General features: G+C 37.7%; 1 protein-coding gene across 1 annotated transcript; it reads left to right on the top strand.

Annotated features, from left to right (window-relative positions):
* Positions 1-900: 900 nt before the first annotated feature.
* On the top strand, positions 901-19,386 carry tbcela (tubulin folding cofactor E-like a). The gene is made up of 9 exons (XM_088346516.1): positions 901-963; positions 3,987-4,168; positions 6,765-6,904; positions 7,088-7,269; positions 8,479-8,735; positions 11,684-11,810; positions 11,910-12,026; positions 12,797-12,908; positions 13,515-19,386. The coding sequence occupies exons 2-9, from the start codon at positions 4,021-4,023 to the stop codon at positions 13,719-13,721; spliced, it is 1,290 nt and encodes a 429-aa protein (XP_088202642.1). The 5' UTR covers positions 901-963; positions 3,987-4,020; the 3' UTR covers positions 13,722-19,386.
* Positions 19,387-23,545: the final 4,159 nt, after the last annotated feature.

Below are 23,545 nucleotides of genomic sequence, written 5' to 3'. Positions count from 1 at the left end.
ATGGGACACGTGAACTCTCTACCAAGTAAAACATCAAAGCGTACGAGGAGTGCAGCTTGCTGAGTTTTACGGAAACGTGGCTCACGTCTAGCATCCTGGACGCTAACGTGGAGCTACCCAGCTTCAGCGCTGTTAAGGCAGATTGAGACACAAAATCCTGCGGGAAGCGGAGAGGAGGTGGACTTGCTATCTACGTGAACACAAGGTGGTGTAACCCTGGGCACAAAGATTTCCATCTGCTGCAGGGACGTCGAACTTTTGGCCTAGCGTGTGACGTCATCCACTCCGCTGTTGCTAAACTACAACACAGCACCCTGAGGCCATCCTGTTAATAATAAACTTAAGGATTCTGCTGGAAGTGTGAATTTCCCAATGGGGATGAATAAAGTATCTATTAAATTAACACACAGTATACTACCTTTGGTCAAATTAAATGTAATGAGCAAAGGTTTGTATTGTTCTCTTAAGAATTGTACCTCAATTTTGTTTTGTCACAGTAAAAGGTGTCCAGGATTCAAAACAAAATGCATACAATTAATACATAATACTTATTTATCGGGCCAACTGTTAAGAATGTAATCACTTTAATAAAAAAAAATCCAATTTCATGAATATAATTAGTAGTCGGATCAGAACTGGGGTCAATTAAACCAGCTAATTTGACAGTTTTCATCTTAATTCAGTTGAGGTCCTCATCCTTGTCTCGTGATGTAGAAAAGAAACATACTGATTTTGGTTTTTTCCTCCCGAATTTGATTATATGCGATAACAATACACAGAAAAATTATAAATAAATGGCCTTGAATGACTTGAAAAGCGCTATATATATGCGGACCTATTAAACATTTTACATTCTGAAACCAATGCGTAAAAGGCAACACGTGACGTCATTTCCGGGATACTGATCCGAGCAAGACAGCTGGGATGTTTTCATCGCGGGACATAGAAATTATTTGTTAAAAGGTATGTACAGTGACAAACCCTTAAAATTGCATTTCAACAGCCTACATTATTAAGTAAATAAGGTTATTCGCTATTATAGGATGTTGACATACGTTTTCACTTCGAGAATCACGAGCTGCTGACTCGGGTCAAACGAAATATTCGACTGCCCTTTTTTTAGATAATTGTCTCTTATTAAGCATGCTATGAAATAATAGCAACCATACCAGTTCTTTACAGGTGAAGTGGGCTTCATCCAAAATGATGCCAATTCTGCAATGTATGCGCCATATTGACTCGTTTATTCCACAGATAAGCGCTAGTTTCAGTTTATGTGAACTGCAACCAACCATCCATCCATTTTCTGCACCGCTTATCCTCAGTAGGGTCGCGGGGGTGCTGTAGCGCATCCCAGCTTTCTTTGGGCAGTGGGCTGGGGACACCCTGAACTGGTTGCCATCCAGTCGCAGGGCACACAGGGACAAACGATTCGCTCCCTCATTCACACCTAGGGACAATTCAGACTGACATGCATGTCTTTGGAATGTGGGAAGAAACCGGAGTGCCCGGAGGAAACCCACACAAGCACAGGGAGAACATGCAAACTCCACACAGGAGGTTCGATCTCATGACGTCAGAACTGTGCCGCACACGTGCTAACCACTGCGCTGCCGTGTTGTCCAACTGCAACCATGTTGAGATTATTATTATTATTATTATTGTGGGCATTTATCTTTAATTCCCTGAAATACGGGTTAATGTTGGGTAATTCCTCTTTTACATACTGTACTACTCAACTGGGCAGGTGGTGTACTCCATGTCCAGTAGCTTTAGGGGAAAAATGCTTGTTGTAAAATAACTATATTACATATTTGTCAAAGTGTGCTTTCTTTCTTCTAATAAAATGTAGTTCAATAATATTACATTTGTAAAATATTTATTCGATTAGCTGTATATTTTCAAATGAGTTTGGAAGATATTGAGCTGTTAAGTATTATTTTTTTTTTCTGACAAATCCCGACACCCAGATCTTGGAATATTCAATACCGATACCACATTGGCCTACAGTTAAAACAACAAATTTATTCTGTTTAAAAATGGCTGCTAGTCTTTATAGTAATATATTTAAAATTCAATATAAACCCCTTTTTTTATTTAAAGGTGGGGTTCGTCGTTGGAGGTTCTAAAAAGTAGAAATTAGAACTTTTTTTTTCTATCAAGTATATGTTAACAATGCCCAAGTAAGTTCAAAGAGCCTTTATATATAAAAAAAAAAAACCTCCACCTGTCTGCTTTTATCTCACATTTAGCAACGTTGATGCGCTGCACACTAGGTGGGAATAGGGGGAAGGGAAGTCATTTTATGCTCATCCTCCTGATTTTTTTGTTAGTGTAGCATTATAATGGTAAGTAAAAGTAAGAAAAGGACTGTTTCAAATATAATGCAAACGCCAACTCAAACCTCATAAAAGATGAGGGTTGAGGTAATTTACTCGTGCGCATTTAGGAAACGCACGTACTTGCATGCCCCACAAAAGGAGCTTGACATAGGCTGCAATAATGACTTAAGCCAGAAAATGGTGTCCATGAGGAGAAAATTACCAAATTAAGTATAGCACCGTTAATAAAAACTACTATTCCTGTAATTTCAGGTTCTTGACCAATAAATGGCCACTTAAAAGCAACTGGCTCCTATCTTGATTACTGATTCCTTGATACCAGTCTTTAATCCATTCTCAGCTATCACCAGCTATCACAACTTGCACATCCCTTGTATATATGTATTTAAATACAGAGAAATTAATAACGCAAATAGTCCAGTACTCCACATAAAAATGATCTTTATTAAATCGCCTTAAATATGTCTTTAATTAAGAAAGGAAAAAAAACTTACAACTGGTCTCAAATGATGTATATTTTGGTTTAGTTTATTAATATAATTGCAGTATTTCATTTTACTAGTGAGTAATAATTACATGCTGTCAAGCTTAGTTTCTCAATCAGACGTTGTGTCTGAAAAGTATTTTGAACATGTTTGTCTGTATTGATTCATTTCATTCATATAGGTTGAGGTCATATTACTGTAGACACTTCATGTTTATACAGTAAACAACCAGAGTCCAGTAGCCAAAGTACAACCTTTTGGACAATGGCCTCCTGAATGCGTAGGAGTTTGGTTAAATTCTAATGAACTTTCAAGGGGTTGGCACATTTTAACTAGATTTCAGGAGTAGCTTAGCAATACTAGTTTTACTGCCTTTCAAAACAAATTTTGACTGTGAATCCACGGAAGTAACTGCCAATCTACAATAGCTGGTTGTAGGTACCACCGTGGCTTACATCTTTATAGAACAGGGCCACAAGAAAATAAATGTATGTAACAACAATAAACCACCAATTTAAATTGCTTATAACTGCAATGTAAATGTGGAGTAGGAAAATTATAACAATAATAGGTTTTCAATGGAGGAAGTGCACTTTGCTTTCAGACTTTACTGCAGTTTACCAGCAGGCTATTTGATTAAATCAAACATTGTAACCAGAGCCTCCCATCCGTGTTTTTAGTTTGATCTGATGGGCCTCTACATAATGTATGCCTTTCAACAGCAGATTCCATAGCGGTCTTATCTAGTCTGTATCCCAGCAACCTCACGACTCACTCTAACTGCAAAATGTTTCATACTGTAAGCAAATTGTGTTATAGTTTAAAATAGTGAGTTGAAATATCAGATACATCTATTTTCATATATGTTAATAACATGATTCACACTTTTGTACACATTCTCCTTGGGCTGTACAGACTACAAGTATAGTAACGATATTCTTCCAGCAAATCACACTTGGTGTGCCCTTGCTTCAGAGCGTAGGAAGCAATTTCTCCATCCATTATACAGCAAAATTATCCAGTTCATTGTGACAAGGTTAGCAGCTTAATCCCATACCGCGTGACATGAGGTTGGAGTTCAAGTACACTTTTCACTGATTGAAATGACAAGTTTGACGCATGGACAAGAATCCAAGCTCACATTAATGCATGCTTGTAGGGTGAGGCTGTTCTGAAGACAGAAGAACAGAAAAATGGGGTCACCAATGTGCCAGGATGGCCGAAGCTTTGTGGAGGTGATCAATGAAAAGTACAGTCCAGAAAACTTTCCATGCCGTCGAGGGCCTGGCATGGGTGTAGTTGTGGTGCCCACTGCTTGCCCTCAAGGGTCACCCATGAAAGGTAAAGTGGAACATATATTTTGCGTATAGGCCTTCAGTAGTTTTTTGTCTGAATCAATCCAGACCTCTATTTTTTGGCTATAAAACGTTTACTGCAGCTACACCTGTGCCGCATATACAAAGCAACAATAATAACCATATAAAATTGCCACATTATTCAGGGATTTAGCCACGTAATCCTCACCAAAACTCTTTATTTTTGCATAACATGCACCCTCCTCTTTTCACTTTTAAGTAGACACGTGTTAATGTAAATATGTGTCTATCAGTAATGAGAGAAAGAAGCTCCAAATTCCCTTTGTTTTGGGATTTAGCGCTTTCTTTGTGGCTCCGGATTGAAAGTTCCTGCTTTCCCCCCAAAAAACGACAGTCTGTAAGTCTTGTTAAGATTTCTCTATTTTTCTTCACCTTTTAGTTGTGTAGCTCAGTTTCCGAGCGCACTTGCTCGCATAAGCTCTAAGTTCGTCTTGAAAATGGCTTTGATGGCAAATCTGTGACCACATCCATTTCTTTACCGCCTTCAGCCATTGTGGGTTGACAAAAACACGATTAAATCACCACCATATATATATATATATATATATATATATATATATAATTTGCTTCTGCAGCTCATCCTAATAAAGTTTAACTGCAGTTGGTGCGATCACTAGCCTATCATAGTTGAAAGCTGTCGTTTTCCTTCGCCATCTAGAAAGACTATGGTGTCGCCAACTCAAAAACGGATTGGCTAAAGCAACATCTTTATCTGCACTTGTTTTATGCTACATGGCCTTCAGAACTGATTGTGAAGGCCTCCGGATAGATTTCAGACCCTTGCAACAAGTAATGGCTGAAATTTGAATCGTGAAATGTTTAAATATTAAAGCATAAATCTGGCAGCAGCGCAACCAGGATAAACACAAAAAGGACGTTGAAAGACAATTTCGAATTAATCAAGAAGTACTTATGGACAAAATATGATTAAAATCACAATTCTGATATTTTTCAAGCCATTAGAGAAGGCTTTGGTGGTCCTGGACACCCTACCACTGCTGTTGATGTCTTACATCTAATCAATACATCTGTGTTAATCGTACCTCACACATTCATACACAATACAAATAAGAGTGTTTAGCGTAAAAACTGATTAAAGTTACTTTTTTAAATTTAACAGATTAAAAGTGAAAGTCAACAAGTCTGATTTCACGTAAAGTCACATTTATTTGTATAGCCCTTGATCACAAATCGTCTAAAAAACAAAACAGAACATTACAGCGTCACCTTATCTGAAACCTTCATGAGAGCAAGGAAAATCTTAACTTCAGTATGAGCAAAATTAAGTAAACCTTTAGAAGGGGTCACACACAAGAGAACCCCCTTGCTGGATTACCAGGCTGCAATAGATGTTGCAAAGGCATCACAAGAAAATACAAAGTGAAAATATGAAATGAAATGAAATGAAATGATCTGCATTTATATAGCGCTTTTCAAGTCAATGACTTCCCAAAGCGCTTTACAATGTGCTCCACATTTCCCAATAGCGGCCTTGCAGCCATCTAAGGCGCTAACCTGTTTATTGGGGGTATTAGGGGTTCAGTGTCTTACCCAAGGACACTTCGACATGTAACACGGGCGAGCCGGGATTCGAACTGGGATCCCTTGATCCCAAGACGAGCGCTCTACCTCCTGAGCTACTGCCGCCCCAATAAAATAAACATAAGTAATAACTAAAATAGCGCGAAAGTCCAATTAAAAGGAACAAAAGCTTTTCATCTCAATCCCAGCAGATGCAGCAGGTTGTAGATAACTCTCAATTTTTAGGACAAATAGGCTCAGAGACATTTTCTTTCCTGGGGTATCACCTACCTAAACAAGCAGAGACGACTCTAAAAATATATACACAATAAATATACAGTATACCTTGCCATTTTGTTAAAAAAATGGGTATTCATGTCTTTTTTATTGACTTTTATATCTGAATTATGTTGCTGCTTAAGGTTATTGCACTATTGGGCCTGATGCAAATACAACCGAAGTCAGTCGCTAAGCATTACCTTGTAAATATTTTTGCCCAGTTATCCTGACATTATTTATCTTATTTTACTCATTTAAGTGTTTACAAGCATAATGTCTCAGCGTTGACCCGCTTGCGTTTGCCTTGCATTCTATTAGGGCGAAATGGTTGGGGCTATGGCTTGTTTAAAAAGCACCAGGGAACCACAGGGGAGGGCCAAAAAGCAGTTTGACCACATGCAGCTCCAGAGCCACTTGTACACGAAAGCAGATGTTTATTGATTTTATTGGTGATGCCTTGACACAAAACCTAGCTAAAGACACTCCCAGAGGCCTTGAAGTACAACAGTGTAAATAGTCCCGAAGATCAATTCAGCTGTTTCAGAGCCTATGACATACAAGAACAGACACGCACTTCGGGATTTATAAATACATTTCAGATTTAAATAAATGAGATAAAAATTAAGATTATATTAGATGGATACGTGTTTATCCTGTAGTGTCATGTCTAATCTCTAATGTTCACTTCATTGTTATGAATGACAATAAAGCCATTTTTAATTGAAACTGATTCTGACTGTCATTTTCAATGTTTTTGTCAGACCGCCTGAACTTGCCAAGTGTGCTGGTGTTGAACGGATGTGGAATCAGCAGAGCTGGGGACCAGAGTGAAATAGCAGCTTTTTGTGCCCATGTCATGGAGCTGGACCTGTCCCATAACAACCTGCAGGACTGGCATGAGGTGCTGTCTCTGGGTTTGTTCTTTTATTCACTTTCAAAATGTCCATATGACACAAATGAGATTATGCTTGTTGTATGTTGCCTATGTCATAGTGGTTCAGATGTGACCCATGAATTCGGCGTTATTTAATGGGCTTTTGTTCTTTTAATCCAGGGATGGTAAATTTTAAAACCTGCTTTTCAGATCGCTAAAATTGTGTCAAACATTCCGAATCTGGATTTCCTTAATCTGAGCTCCAACCCGCTAGCAGGGACTACCCTTGATCAGCAGTGTGCTGAAACCTTTTCTCGGGTGCGACGCCTCGTCCTTAACAACACCCAAGTGTCCTGGGACACCGTCATGCTGCTCACACGCCAAATACCAGAGTAAGTAATGTCTGTACTGAAAGTTTCTTATCACGTGATCTGCCTGCAGGCAACCCACGTAGTGGTGGCCATGCTGGATGGGTACCTACCCATACATACATTTGTACACCTGTTTTTTTACATATGAAGTCTCAAACTCAATTTATATGAGGGCAGCAGAGGTATAGGGTCTGGGTGAGGTTTGCCCAATCAGGTTTTCCACAAAAAAGTTTAAGAGAAGAGGACTGGTCTGTGTCGTCGACGAGGCAGATGGTTTGCCTGTTGAATAAAAGTTAAAAACTAGTTAATTTGGAGTTAAGTGCTGTATAGCTACTATAGGGGAGCAAGCATTTCTGTTTTTGACTTGTATGGAGAGAATCTGAGAAGTACGGTTAGTTGGTAGCTAGCCTCAGTAAGAGACCAAGTGCTGGTAATGTTATAGCTGGCACTTGGCAGGAAAAACAAATGTCTGGCCTGAGAAGTTACATTAAAGCTGCTATATGGAATGTTCAAGGCTTGTACTCGCCGATGCCATCCTCTGGGTTAAATCATCGTTGCAGCTGATGTCGGGCTTCTTTTGTCGCACGTGGAAGTACGTGCATCTCTTAGGCGCACTAGAATATACTCTTCTTTTTCATTTTTTGGGGGGGTTAGCATTTGAACTGTATTAGAAACTGATGTTTTCTTACTTTTACCTTTTTAATGCTACACTTACATCAAAACTGTGATGAACACCATAAAGTCACTTTCCAAACTCCCCCTGCCCCCTTTCCTCTTAATGTGTTGCGCGTCCCAAACAGCATGGCTTAAAGTAAGATAAAAGCAGATAGGTGCGGTGGGAAATAATTTTAAAGGCTCTTTGAACTCAGGGCATTGTTAAAACATGCCTAATAGAGACAATATTTTCTCTAAACTTTTTAAGGAGACCTCATACGACGCACCGTACTGTTAAAGTACCTGTTTACCCAATAGAGAGTCAACAAGAAATACAACCAAGAGGTAACTATAGCGGGGATCAATAAAAACAACTTCTTCCAATGTCCTTTGAACAGCCATAACAGCAGTGTATACTCATGAGACCATTAAACCACATCTGTTGGACCCATCCAATATGGCCGAATGTCCACATACGGGTATGCACGTGACGTCACTCAAAAACTATCTATAGTGCTGTAATTACTGTCCCTATTGAGAATGCCTACAAATGGAGTAACCAAAGTCAATTTTCAGGCTGGAGGAGTTGTTCCTGTGCCTTAATGAGTACAGTGGCGTGCGAGCCTCCAGTGTGGCCTGCCCCAATCTCCGCTTGCTGCACATAACAGATAACAGCCTGCAAGACTGGGCCGAAGTACGCAAGTTTGGATCCATGTTTCCTGGCCTGGACACACTGATCATGGCCAACAACAACTTGGCGTCCATACAGGACAGTAAGGATATCCTGCCACGGCTCTTCCCCAACCTTCGCAGCATAAACCTCCACAACTCAGGTTCGAGGCTCTTTAATAATTTGAATGCTCCTACCTGTCTAACTCAGTCAATCGCTCCTCTTAAAGATGGTTGCAATTCTCCATTTTAAGCGATAATTAACTTTAATAAACACAAAGCGGGGCAGCACGGCGGCACAGTGGTTAGCGCTTGTGCGGCACAGTTCATGTCATGGGAACCTCTCGTGGGTTCAAATCCAGCTCCTGACTTCCTGTGCGGAGTTTGTATGTTCTCCCCGTGCTTGCGTGGGTTTCCTCCGGGCACTCCGGTTTCCTCCCACGTTCCAAAAACATGCATTTCAGGTGAATTGGCCGGTCCAAATTGTCCCTAGGTGTGAATGAGCGAGCGAGTTGTCTGTCCCTGTGTGCCCTGCGATTGGCTGGCAACCGGTTCAGGGTGTCCCCTGCGCACTGCCCGGAGATGGCTGGGATGGGCTCCAGCCCCCCCGCGACCCTAATGAGGATAAGCGGTACGGCTAATGAGATGAGAGATGAGATGAGAAACACAAAGCGGCATACTACGTAGAATAATATCAAAGATCATTTGTGTTAACAGGTCTATTTAACCAAATAAGCAACACAATTTTTCAGCATATTTCTTAAATCTTTTCCCACTTGCAGTAAACTTATTTTTGCTTATATGTAGCAGTCCACTAGGCGCAACATTCACATCATTTTTCGACTGAACGCCGAGTGAGAAATAAGGACCTTTTGTTCATGATTTAATCAATCCAACCGACTGTATATGCCTTGAAGAGATTCCCACTATTTTTTTGTGTTGACCTGATTCTTGACCTTTGTTTTTACTCACCGGTTCTTCCATGCTTATGTTCACGATTATAACTGTTTGATTTTTTTTATTGTTAGACAGAAGACTGACTTCAAAATATATAGAATCAGGTATAACATAACGCGCCCGTACATCTCATGCTTTATCGACAAAGCTGCAATATCATCTTAAAATACATGCTTTATCATAACATTTTCTAGTGTACCTTGTCAATTTTAGCAATCTACAATGACATTGCTTAATTTTCATTGAGAACAACATAGTGAATGTTGTTTACAATGAGATTAGTCATCGCACTTCAGGATACACAAATAATGAAGTCTTAAAGGAGAAAAATGAAATTAAAAAAACAACATCTGTTGTTGTTGGATAGTAACTTTATATCAGCTCTGGCAAGTTATTTAATATTTCATTGGGATTTTAGTTTTGCCTTTTCACAACTATATAAACATTTGAATAATAAAAGAAAAGCAATTACTGCACCGAACAGGGTGTTGTCCATTTACAAGTTCATACCATGGAAATGTTCCTTAAATGCACTGTTACTTGTGCAATACAGTGTTAGTGTGCTAAGATATTTGGCACTACTCCGTTTCAAGTTCATTGTAAGAGTTTACAACAAAAGATTGTTGAGTCATCGGTGACCTTAGATAAGCATTATAAAGGGATGGAAGGGCATTTTTGGATTTGTTAGTAATACTTTAAAAATGAGGTAGTTGGTAAAATTAGAAATATTCTCATAGCAACCAGAAGCTTTGTTATCTGCAGCTGCTCCCTCTCCATTTCACTTTTTGAGCTCTGCATAAAAAATATCAGTGGAAAGCGTTGTGCTCTGTCTATTTTTAGACGTTATATGAGAGTACAAGGAACCAAAACCATTTTTGTGTACTTAGGGTTTGAACTTACCATGATGATTGTAATCCTGCTTTTCTTTAAAGTATTTTGTTGAAAACAAGTGTATCTTCATCCATATTAAAACAAAATGAAGGTTCTTAAAATCTTAATACAGAAAAGATTCAAATTACAGACTAATAAAGCATTCAAAAAAAAACTCAGTAGATGTTATAGCTGGTTATAATGCTCATCATTTTGCAAAAAACTTCACACTTTTGGTCACACTTTTAAATAATTATGTATGAGAGTGAGCTTGTAACGCTAATGTTAATTTGAACTGGTTTAATACTATGAAACTCATTCATAACATTGTTTCATGACCTTTTGTGAGCCAATGCACACTTATGTTATATTTTCTAACGTTCAACTAGTTTGGCAATACAAATGTGTTCTTATCAAAATGTCTTAGATAGAAAAACAAATTGTCACACTGTGGTCCAGACAATTTGTAATGACTGCCAAGTCATTTTTTTTTTAATTTCATAATTTATTTTATCCTGCTTGACATAGTTTAACTTTTATTCTTGTATTGTAAAGACATAACAAACATATTATTTGCCATTGAAATAAAACCACATGTTTTTTTTTCTCCCCTTCTCTAAAGCCACTTTAAATTGAAAACAAAATCAACTATATCAGTACAAGCTCAAAGGTTATCTTCAATTACCGAAAGTTTTTTTTGAGGAGAGTTAAGCAGGTAAATATAATTATAAAAATGTTGATCTGCTTCCACCTAGTGGTTAGGGAGGACCGCACAGATATTCGATCCTGTTTGCGGACAAATGTCAAATTGTTGTCACGGATTTGACAAAAGTGGACAATTTATGTCGGCACACCGGATCCGGTTCATGGCACACTAGTGAGCCACCGCACACTGGTTGCAAAACACTGAGTTACAGTACCTTGCCTAAAGATATAACAAATCTTTGAGGCACAATTCCTTAACCCCCTCATCATTAACAAATGAAGAGCTGATGTATATACTCATCAATAGCACTTTGAATGTTTTAGGTTGCAAAATCCGATCTTTTTTAGCGACCTCAACAACCAATCGTAGGTCCGCGATGCAAAAACAGGCTGTTGTGATTTGCAATTTTCTGTGTAATATAATTTTCTAATGATAGTGAGAAGCCAAATGGCCGCACTCAAGAATCTGACAAAAATGGTGTTTCTCACATGGTTTACTTGTAAAAATAAATAAGATGACCACTCCCTTAACTGTGACAGTTTAATACCTTTATAGTACGTCTCCTCGCAATATTTCCAGGTCTTAATCGATGGGAAGACATCGAAAAACTGAACTTCTTTCCAAAGTTAGAGGAAGTGCGATTACAAGGCATCCCTTTACTGCAGACGTATACAACTGAAGAGCGGCGTAGCTTGATCATTGCGCAGTAAGTCACCTGAGAAAGCGAATTCTTAGTACTGTACACTTTATTGCATTTTTACACTGTGCTGCAAATATCTGCCTAATCATTTTCTTGTATCTTCAGACTACCTTCTATTTCATTGCTGAATGGAAGTATTGTGACTGAAAGCGAGAGAGAAGATGCTGAGAGGTTCTTCATCCGTTACTACTTGCACTGTCCTGAGGAGGAGCTGCCTCACAGGTATGTGTGTATACTCACATGACTCATTCGGTCACAGAAGTCCTTAAAAAATAAAAAAATAAACCTGTAAGGGCGTATTGAAACTCCCGTCTAAGCTTCAACTGGCGGTGACAATTGTAGTTAATCACCACTACTATTTGGATCTGTAACTGAAACTTGAGAGACAAAATGTCTTTGTGTTAAGTTTACAGTTAAGTAGACACAAAAAATAGAAGACATCAATGAATCTTGAGCTTGAAGGAGAACAGGAGAGGACTGTACAACAACCCTCAGGTTGCAAAAATACCAACTTGTTATAAAGGTCCTCCCTCTAGCCCTTTCTTTTGATTAAATTGTGTTGGTTACTTGAATCAAATTAGCCTTGAAGAGTGTGAAATATCATAGAACAGCAACACAACAGTGACAATTATGTAAACAGTGCATAATAGTTAACAAAAAAGATTAACAGTGACCCAAAAGAATGAATAAGTGTTCTAAAATAGTCAAAATAACAGACCAACCTGGCAACCTCTGCAGTGTACTTTGCAGGTCTTCAAGGGTAAAAACAGATTCAAGTTTTCAGTGTAAGTAATTCGAACAAACATTAAATGATTTACTTGTTACTTTGTAAAGATTGTTTTATAATAAAAACACAGGGTAAAGGAAATAGTACTCGTGTGTTTGTTAGTACAGAGGTGTGTTAATTATACATGCACTCTTTGTAACAAAAACACATAGTAGACTGGGACAATCTGAGGACCTCAATTCCAACAGTGTCTTTTGTGTTAAAGATTCCATTGTCTGGTGAACAAGTATGGGAAGTTGGAACCTTTGGCTGAGATCGATCTCCGACCACGTTGCCATGCTCAAGTTGAAGTCCACTGCGAAGAAAAAGTAGAACAGGTCAGTTGGTTGCGTCAAATAAGCAACAAATTACTACATAGCAAATGTATGTGTATGCTCTCATAATTATTGTATTTTCTTGGACTATAAGGCACATTTGAAAACCCAAAACTGGCTAGAATTTTGTAAGTGCGCCTTATAAACCACAAAATACTGTTGGATAAAATAGGATATGCAGCCAGTATTTATTCACATGTTTTGTGTTATGCTATTGTATATCACTGACCAAAATCACAAAAAAATCGTATGCAACAGGAATCAAACCCAGTTTGTGGCTATGAGAGAAAATCGAGTTGCAGAAAATGATTGATAAATGTTTTATAAAATTTTAAAAAGTGACATTGGATAATCTCTCACGGCACACTTGTGTGTCGCGGCACAGTGGTTGAAAATCACTGACATATACAACAAAAGACTGTTTTGGGGTGTGCGCCTTAAAAAGCCTAAAATACGGTATTACATGAAACATGCACTGGAACTGATGAAGCTAGATGTCGTAACTGTTGTTATTTGATTTATGGCTGACTGGTTGACCATAAGACTGATCTTTAAAGTTAGACATGTAGCACAAAGACATAACTGTATCAATGATGTGACTTTTCCTAGCTTAACATCCGTTTGGACCAAACTGTGGCCGAGCTGAAGAAGCAGCTAACGTCGGTGGTGCAGCTGTCCATCAACAGCATGAGGCTGTATTATATCGACAAGAACAGCGCTTTTGGTCCGGACGAACTTAAGTACAACACACGAGCCCTGCACTCCTACAATATACAAGATGGGGATGAGATACTCGTTGTGCCCAAGACCAAGTGAATAGCTGGCTTCCAGCTAAGCATTTTATTTACTTTGGGACTAATTGAGGATTGTTTAGCTGGCATTGAAGAATCGTTACAAAATGCATATCTCGTAGTGCCGGACCCTGATTGATAACGTGAAGAATCAAGCAGAGATAGGTCACTCTTTGAGCGACATTGGGTTGCTGGGACGCCTCCCTGGATAGAAATGTCTTTTACTATATTTAGATTTGGTTTGTGGCATCCACGAGTTGCAGCAATTAGGAGGACAGCTCAAGAGAGAAAACTTTGTTGGCAACTCTAATCTTCTAATGCGATAGCACTGCCGCACCTTTATCTTTGCATGGTTGCTCCACAAGAGCATCAGTGGAGTAACATCACTTGCTTGGCCACTTGCGGCAAAGGCCACATGACATCAAGAGCCTGGAATCAGTGATGCTGCGTCGCCTGCGTAACGAAAATGTCATCTGCACATTTCTCAGGACTGTGTTTGATCTCATCTTATAAATCAATTGTGTTCTGTCGTAGCGATTATTTTATTTCATTTCTTTGATGCCAGTGTTATGTTTAAACTTTAGTAGACACTCAAACTAAGGAGAGAAGACATCAATGGATTTTGAACTTTCAAGGAAGAACAGGTAGAAAAGCATATGAGATCATTCCATTCCTCCCTGAACTTCCCCTTTTTATTACGTTTTCAAGCTAACAAAGAACCGATACGGCTTAAGGGGTCTGTGTGAGTTAAAGAACAGCAACGTGATTGGCCGATAGTGACAATGACGTCAAAACAAAGATCAATAGTGCAAATTAATAGTCAATATAAGAAACAATACTATTTGTCCAATATTTAAAACATTATTAACCTCAGCCACACATGGTTATCAAATAGTGTGTTCAAAACTATTTTAATTTAAATAACTTTCACTTTGGACGTATATTAGAACCTCGTTTTTTATGACAAGTATTAGTCAGTTTAGAAATTATAATATGGCTTTTCATGCAGAGTTAAGGGACCTCGAGAGTAAAAGTTAATTCTGTTAAACCCAAGTTACAGTCAAAGTTGACTTTGTTGAACTATAGTAAAAACGTATAGAGGCTTTAAAGCAATAATTATAGTGTTCAAGTATTTTAAAGCTTTAACTTCAGTAAAGCTTTAAAGCTATTTTAATTGCTTTTACAATTTCATCGTACCAGCATTAAAGGGACACCGTATAATATTCAACCACTGTTGCTGTATTGTGTAGCGAGTGTAACCGAAAATTAGTGCTACAAAGCACAAGGAAGATTACAAACTACAGAAACTCACTGTGCCCGAACAGGACCATTTTGCTTCTTATTTTTGCCCAACTTTTCACAAAGTTTTTGGTTTTGCAGGGTAATCCATAGGCGCATGATGGTGGACAGTGGTGTCTGCTCCATCTTAATTCATGTTATAAAATCAAATACGTTTCCTGACTTGCGAGTATTTAAAAAAAAAAAACACAAGTTTGTAAGATAGTTCATGTTTTTTGCTTATTATTCAAACCAATATAGTTTTTTTAATGCAATTTTTACCATTAGGAGGCTGTAAAGAGTAATTATGTCCCTTTAAGACTAAAACTTGAGATTCATAGCAGTTTGAAGCGCTATTTGCTAGTTAAAGCTTTAAATTTCTCAGCACTAGCAAACTATATTTTACAGATAAATTAAGTATTATGCAAAAACAATAAAAAAATAAATTACTGTAGAACCAACCTAATCTTGGTGTACAGGGAAATACAAGGGTGTCATTTTCTAGGTTTCTTCTTTTTTATAATAATAATATTAGTTAAATACTTAGCATGGAACATTGCGCTATATTGATTAAAAATGCTTCAGCAGATGGCCATATGTACTGCACATACAATTCAAGGCATTTGCTCAGCAACACTTGGGTCTGTTAAATTAGACCTTGAATAATAGTAGCAATTGTTAACTTTTAAATATGATAGAACTTCACATTAGTAGTAACATAACTAGATTAGTACCACATAATACTGCTGTAAATTATTTCTTATTGTGAGAGCAATTATAACTTGAAAAAATGAATGACCGATCAAACAATTCACCGCTACTTTTAACCACTTTCTGATACATCATAATCAAGTCTCTCGCAATGAGAAAAAAAACAACTTGGTCGCTTGGCCGTATGTACAGTATTGACCTTATTTGGAAACTCCTCCAGAAATGACCATTCTGCAAACTGTAACTTGTTAGTGTGGTCTCATGGCCAAGAACAATAAGAGCAAGTTTGTGGTCTCACAATACTGTCATGTTTGAAATATACATTAATCAAAGGAAATATACAGGACATAGTCGTTATTTTACTTTATGTTCATCAAAAGTCACCTTTCTTTTGTCAATTTACCTAATGAAGGTGTGTAGCATATTTAATTAACACAGGAAGGTCAAACTCTGACTCTGGCCGGATCGAGTTTCTGTTTTCAGGCGGGCCGGATTAGTAAGCGAGTAAACATTTTTAGCTTTCTGTTGTTTTTAATATGATGCTTTATCATTACGCCTACTTTAGTGGCCTACCCTACATATTACAATCATGCAAACTGAAGTAGGAGCAATGAAAACTATTTCATTTTTGCCATAGTTGTTGTACTGGTTTGAAATAAATTAATACAAGTGTTAGCAGTGCATTGGCAGTAAATTTAGACTACCATCAGATCAAACTACTACGGTATGCTTACTAAAAATGAGATTATGTAATTTAATGCCCTCTAGCGGCCAGAGGGAGGATTTTGTTTGGATTTATTTTAGAAATCATAATTGGATGGAAATTACCTACTCTCCCTTTTTCTTTTTAAAAAGATACTCAAAAATCTATGGCGGGCCAGATTAAATCATCTAACAGGCAGGGTCCGACCGGTGGGACATATATTTGACATGCCTGAATTAGCATGATCCTGAGCAAAGCATACAGAGTGGTATTGCCTTGATTTTGTCGTTTTAAGAAATACGAGTGTCTGAAACTCGTGACAAAAAGTTACCAGAGCAGACAACTCTGAAAAGTTGCCTGCCCAGCCATAAAGTTGCCTGCCCCATTTTACACAACATGAAACACAATAAGACGACTAAACGCAAAAATAAAACATTGTTGCAAAGTAATAATGACTGATAATCAGAATATATACCGGAACAACACTTTAAAATTAAGTTTATCATAAATCTACTTATAACATTCATCGCATGTATATGACATCTCAGTTTTCCATCTGCCATCAGTATGTACCTGTATTTCCTCATCTACATTCATGCAATGTTTGCGTTGTGTCGTCTGCTACAAGCCACGTGAACTCCTCTTTTCACGATGCTTTTAATGTACGTTTACGTTTTGTAGCGTCATAAATTTTGTTAGCTTCTTTTGAATCTTTGTTCTAGTGCTAAGGTTTTGGCTTGATTCCTAACCACTTATTCATTTTCCTTGTGTTCTCTGTTCGATGCAGTCTTCTGATTGGCTGCCAAAAATGCAAATTGCTAAACAAACCGAAATTCCGAAATTTACAAACCGAACGAAGATTTCGAAATTGGAATAAAGCAAACGTTTGATTTGAAAATAATGTTTTGCTTTTTTTTTTCTTGAAAAAGTTGTCAGCCACCCGGGCGGAGACATTTTGTAAGTTGTACGCCCGACGTAAAAGATGCACGCCCTTGGCATCCGGGCAGACATTATTTCAGACACTGGAAATATTTTCAAATTTTCTGTCAAATACAAGAAACGGTAGTATTAATATTTCATTAACCTTATTATTATTTAAAAAACACAAGATTTAAAATGTCAAGTGTTATTTCATATACTCTGCATATTGTACACACATTTTTGATAATGTCATCACTATAGTCATCACACATTTCTCTGTAAAAAAGACAGTAGTATGCAAAATTTCAAGAAACAAATGTAGCTTTTAGCTTCGTAACACCAAATGTAAATAGTTTTGTTTTTTGGGGGGGGTCGTTGATCTTTTGCACCAATTCTGTAAATTCAGTGGATTAATAATACAATCTCCTGGTTTGTTGATCGAAATAAACCAGGAAGAGGACAATAAGATGACAACAAATGGAGCCCTTTCTGTCTAACATCCCAAGGCTTATGTCGGCATTTCCAATGTTTTCTATTGGATTGTGTTCGTACACATGGAAGCAATCTTGTATTGTATGTTGCCCTCTACAAGCTCTGCCTCCACACAAATGTGTCATACATGTTTTTTCGACGTTTTACACCCAAATTTTAAATGCACCTTAAAAGAAATCCAGCTCTGATTGCTTATTACTGGGCTAAATTGGCGTCCGGGCACCTCTTACATATGTCCGATCGACCTAAAACTTCACAAGATGTGTTTTCTCATGTTTTCACACAATATTTGTGCTTTCGCTCCTCAAAATAGTCATATTGGAAATTCTCCCTATAAAACAACCACCCATCATGGCTTATTTATCTACTTGCAGGTCACATAAGTGTTTTTTATTTGTCGTTTGTTTAGATTGTTATATATCGATCATTGTTCACGTTTTTCTTTGTTATTTAGTAGAAAAGGGTTTAGTATTGACATAAAACACCCAGTCCAGGTTAAATGATCAAAATAAGACTTTTTGAAAGCATTCACAACCACACTTTTTATTGCAACATTAATTGCACTAAACAATGATTAGACCACACCATTCTTAACACCTGAGTCTTTTATTATTTGGTTAACTTTAAGGAACAGTGTTACCACTAGATGTTGCTGTATTGTGTATTCAACCAAAAACAAGTGCTAAAAAGCGCAATGAAGAATATAAACTATGAGAACGGAAAGTGACGCAACTGCACCATTTTCCTTTTTTTTTGCAGGATTTTTTTCATTTACCTGTAGCAGCAAAATTGGGACAATTACTTTAACTCCCTTTAGTTGAGCCTCATTTTATGTCAACGAAATGCAAAGTTCTCTATGAATATTTTAACATTTTTTTGCATTTTTACATGATAGTTCATGTGTTTTTGATTATTTTTCAAACTAAAATTGTTTTTTTTTAAATGAATTTGTTTTACTGGGAGGGAAAAGATAACACACTGTCAATTATAATGTATAATAAATATGCTGTGGCAGTAGCAAAGCTATTAATACATAATATATTTAGAGAACTCAAGTGAAGGTAAAGGCAATGACAAAATAATAATGCTAAATTTTACTAAAGTCATTGTCACCATTGGGTTTTGTGTAGAATAATTTTAAAAATGAAGGAATCAGAAGGGTGTAATACAAGTATGTTATTCTTTAGCAAGTCTCTTTCATTCATTTCAAACTACTACAAACTATGTGACTGTTCTCTTATATTGTTGCATACGCCTGCTTGTTTTTCACCAAGGATATTTTGTGGCTTTTTGTGAATTAATTGATTTTGTATTTTTTTGAACAACCTCACTACCATGTTGAATGTGAGCAACTCATTGATTGTGCAAATAGATGCTGCAATCGGATTACAAATCTTTTTTTTTTGTGTTTGTAACATTTGTTGTGTAAACACTTTTTTACAGCTGATTTTCAGTAGTGTCTCATTGTATACCGTATCATGTTAGTTGCTTGATAACGGGCTTTAACATTATTTCTCATTGAAACTCACAACCGCTATACTTGAATATCAGGAAATGTAACTAATAAAGTTTAAATAAGAACAGATTTGTAATTCTGAGCGAGTTATTGTAGAACATGAAAATGTCGGGTTTTTTTGCATTCAAGTTAAACATGTGAATATGTGGCATCAATATCCGTACGGCGTTTCCGTGTGTTGGATACGTTTGATAGACAAAATAAGGAGAGTTGAATTTGCAAAGAAAACAGCAGAGCACTGCAAACAACCCTCACAATGCTAAATTCCAAATATGTTCTAAAATCCTTCTCTTGAGCCCTTTCTTTTTTATTGAATCATCTGGGTTACAAAAAGAAAATCTGTCCTGAAAGGTGTGAAAATCTCTGGCACTTTGTCAAAAATGTTTGATAATGGAAAATGATAGGGCTCCTGTAGGAGGATAAACATGTTGCAAACATTCGTGACATGTTCTAATTAATATCAATATATAAAGTACAGGGTGTTCAAAAATGGTAGACCCCATTTTATTGTTTAATAATTTTGACAAATATCGTTGGAATGACCTCACATTTTTACAGATTGTGTAAAAACGTTTCAAGTTTTTGTGTGTAACATTTGGAATTTCTATCTTCTCAGGTTACAGTAAAGGCCGTTCACTTCAAACAAAGGCATTTTGCGTGTAAGTGTATGCTCTGACTCAGTCACCGAAGACATTTTTCAAATAAGGCACCAAGTGTGAAACAATTTTCAAGAAAAGGGCTACCTATGCTAACCTAATTGCCATGCTATAGCAAGTTTGCCACAAGCTCGAATAGTGAATTGTCACAGGCAGCGCTCATAGTAAACATTTATGAAAATCTGTAATACAACCAAATTAGATTTGTACTTGTCTTTGTAATTATTAGTAATAAAACCTATAACCCTTAATATAGAGTGTATTAAGTTTCATTAGGATCCATCCAGTAGTTTTTGAGATGTGGGCATTTAGAATGGGGTCATCAATTTCGGAACACCCTGTATGTGTTGGCTTCCTTATAAGGCTCACCCCTGAGGCCCTGCAGCATCAACCTTACCACCTTGAGAACCAGCTGGAGAGACACCTGCAGGAACACAACAGAAATAATAACATTTTCGTACAGTGACATCAGTAGGCAGAAATCAAATTCCCTCAAACATCAGTACATGCCTGCCCCAAATCTGACAGAGTGCTTGGCTCAAAAATCGACTTCCATTGCCATGTGAAGTGGCATCAACATCAAAAAACAACCAAGATGTTCCCCGCATGTCCTGGTCCGGAGCCTTCACCCTGAAAATGCTGGTCTACTAGTGATCCCAAGAGCCAAGAAGAGATCCGCAGGTTCGAGAGCGTTCTCCACTCGGGCCCCGGTGCTGTGGAATGCTCTTCCCCCTGAGATTCGATCTGCAACCTCAGTGGAACTGTTTAAATCTAAGCTTAAAACACACTACTATTCCATAGCATATGAACAACCTATATTTTATGTTGACAATATCGGTTTATTATTTGTTATTGTTTCTGGTGTCCCATTTTATCTGGAGGGACGAAAGCATGACCAACTTGGGTGCCGGGGTGCCTAACTTGTTTGGGTGTTTGGGCAATTGGGTTGGCCATGGTCTAAAAATTTTTGTGTGTTTTTTTCTGTGCTATTTATTTTCCTTTTATTTTCTTTGTTATTGTATGTGTGTGTCTTGCTGTCGCTCACCCCTCTTGAGGGATATGACCAAGGTAGATAGATAACTTGTTATTGCAACATCCATTGCAGCCTGGTCATCCTGGAAGTATGATTGCCTCATTTGCAATCCCTTCTCAAGGTTTCTTCATTTTCCTCCTATTGAGTTTTTCCTTGCCCTCATGTAGGTTTTAGATCAGGGAATGGTGTAATGATAGTCTGTGGTTTATACAGCCCTTTGAGACTCTTTGTGGTTAAGGGCAGGGTTGGGTAGGGTAACTTTAGCTGGATTACTTTCAATGACTTTTGAATTACTCCAATACCAAATATGCTAATAAAAGACAAAATAAACTAAATATGAATCAAATTACTAAATTTCTTGCAGGCTTGGGGAGTAACGGAATACATGGAACGGCAAAAATGATTTTGGCGAGCTGTTTGGATTTATTTTCATTTTGTTTCTGTTGCATTTTATGTTAGTTTTGCCGGAGATCAAAGAGATCAAAGCCGGTAGAGAAAGCTTACCACGTGTTGTGAGTCCTCACTTTATTCATATTTAGTTTATTTTGTCTTTTATTAGCGTATTTGGTATTGGGGTAATCCAAAAGTAATTGAAAGTAATCAAGTTAAGGTAACCCTACCCAACCCTGGTTAAGGGCTATACAAATAAACATGACGTGACATGTTGTCTCTGCTAGTGTAGTGCTAGAATTTTGGATGCATTAAAGCAAAATAAATTTGACAAATACTCAGGTTAGAACCACAAACTATATATCAGGTAAGAGAAACTAAACGCTTGTGAATGTATCACAGCCATCTTCAAGTGGAAATTTAGAGGGGTTGAAAAGCTCAAGAGATAGAGTGAGTCATGCTTGAGTGCATTTACCCAAGGCCACAATTAAACTGTATATATTATTTGTGTGTTAGCCTCAAAGCTTATGAAAGATTTTTTTTTTGGGGGGGTGGGGTTGCAGTCGCTCAGGAGGTAGAGCGCTAGTCAAGGGATCGCAGTTTGAATCCCGGCTCCTCCGTGTTACATGTCGAAATGTCCTTGGGTAAGACACTGAACCCCTAATGCCCCCAATAAGCAGGTGGCACCTTGCATGGCTGCACGGCCGCTATTGGTGTGCGAGTGTGGGTGAATGGGTAAATGTGAAGCACATTGTAAAGCGCTTTGGGAAGTCTTCATTGACTTGAAAAGCGCTTTATAAATGCAGATCATTTCATTTCAATTTATTTTGCTTAAAGGGACACTTTGTACATTTTGACCACAACCTGTCGCTGTATTGTGTAGTGCAACTGAAAACAAGTGCTAAAGCAGAGGGGAGAATACAAACTAAGTACAAACCACTTCATTTCTCTACTCATTTTCTCATACCTGTCAACCTCAGCCAATTGCTACCCGTATGAATGATTTCACATCCCTTTATTAAGCGATGATAAACCTTACAAACAATACAGCACCTCTTTACTTACAGCAAGACTGACTATACAGAATAAAATAAAAGTCATTTGTGTAAACACGTATTTTATATATTAGACAAAAAACGACTACTTTCAGCATCTTTCTTGGTTCTTTACTAACTTGCAGTAAAATTTAGGTTCATAATTATATGTTGCAGGACAGAATTTCACAGACTTTATCTGGTAAATGTTTTTTTCTTGGAAGTAAACTCACAATTAAATCTAATTCACAACAAAGATGTCAGAGTTTCAGTTCCCATTGTCTTCCAATCCTGCATACTTTGTATGCACATGGCTGAAAACTCACTGTCGTCATTAGACTGAGGAAGCCACCTCTGAATTTTGTAAATCCCTTTCATTAATGGAAAGCGATCCTGTTCAGATGCACTTTTTTAATGTATAGTTGTGTGTCCAAAACGACTCTGGAGTAATCAGTCTTCCTTCTTGGCATCTCTTAAGGCAGGGGTGTCAAACTCATTTTAACTCGGGGGCCACACGATAGAACAAACATTCTGTCGGGGGCCGGACTAGTAGATTAAAGAGAAAGAAAAAGAGAGATAAAGAAATAAGAGAAAGAGTGAGGGAAAAGGAGAGAGGGTGGGACAAAGAAAGAAAAAGAGTGGGAGAGAGCGTGAGAAACAAAAGATAAAAAGTCGTGAGAAAGGGGGAAAAGAAAGGGAGAGGAAGAAAGAAATCCAAAGAGAAAAAGAAAACAGAAGGAGAGAAAAGAAAAAAGAAAGCGCGAAGTGTATGAAGAGAGAAAGAGAAAAGGAAAAAAGGAAATTAGAGCAAAAGAGGTTAAAAGACACAGAGAGAGAAAGAGACAAAGAGCAACAAAGGAAGTGAAAAAGCGACATAGAGAGTAAAAGAGACAGAGTGGGAGAAAAGAAAGAAAGCGAGAGAGAACTAAATACAAGTACAGTGTCTTTGTGAGAGGCACCTGGCTTTGGCAACATCAAGTTGACATATTTCAACCTGCAGCTTGTTTTTCTCTTGCGCTTCTCTGAGTGTTGTCTCTCTATTTGACACCTGTGTCTTAAGGGATGAGAGCATCGTTTCTTGTGATTAAGGGCTATACAAATGAACTTGACTGGAA

The sequence above is a fragment of the Urocampus carinirostris genome, chromosome 10, assembly GCF_059441175.1.
Source record: "Urocampus carinirostris isolate Australia breed hairy pipefish chromosome 10, RoL_Ucar_1.0, whole genome shotgun sequence".
Classification (NCBI taxonomy): domain Eukaryota; kingdom Metazoa; phylum Chordata; class Actinopteri; order Syngnathiformes; family Syngnathidae; genus Urocampus; species Urocampus carinirostris.
This window is presented reverse-complemented; position numbering and strand designations above follow the sequence as displayed.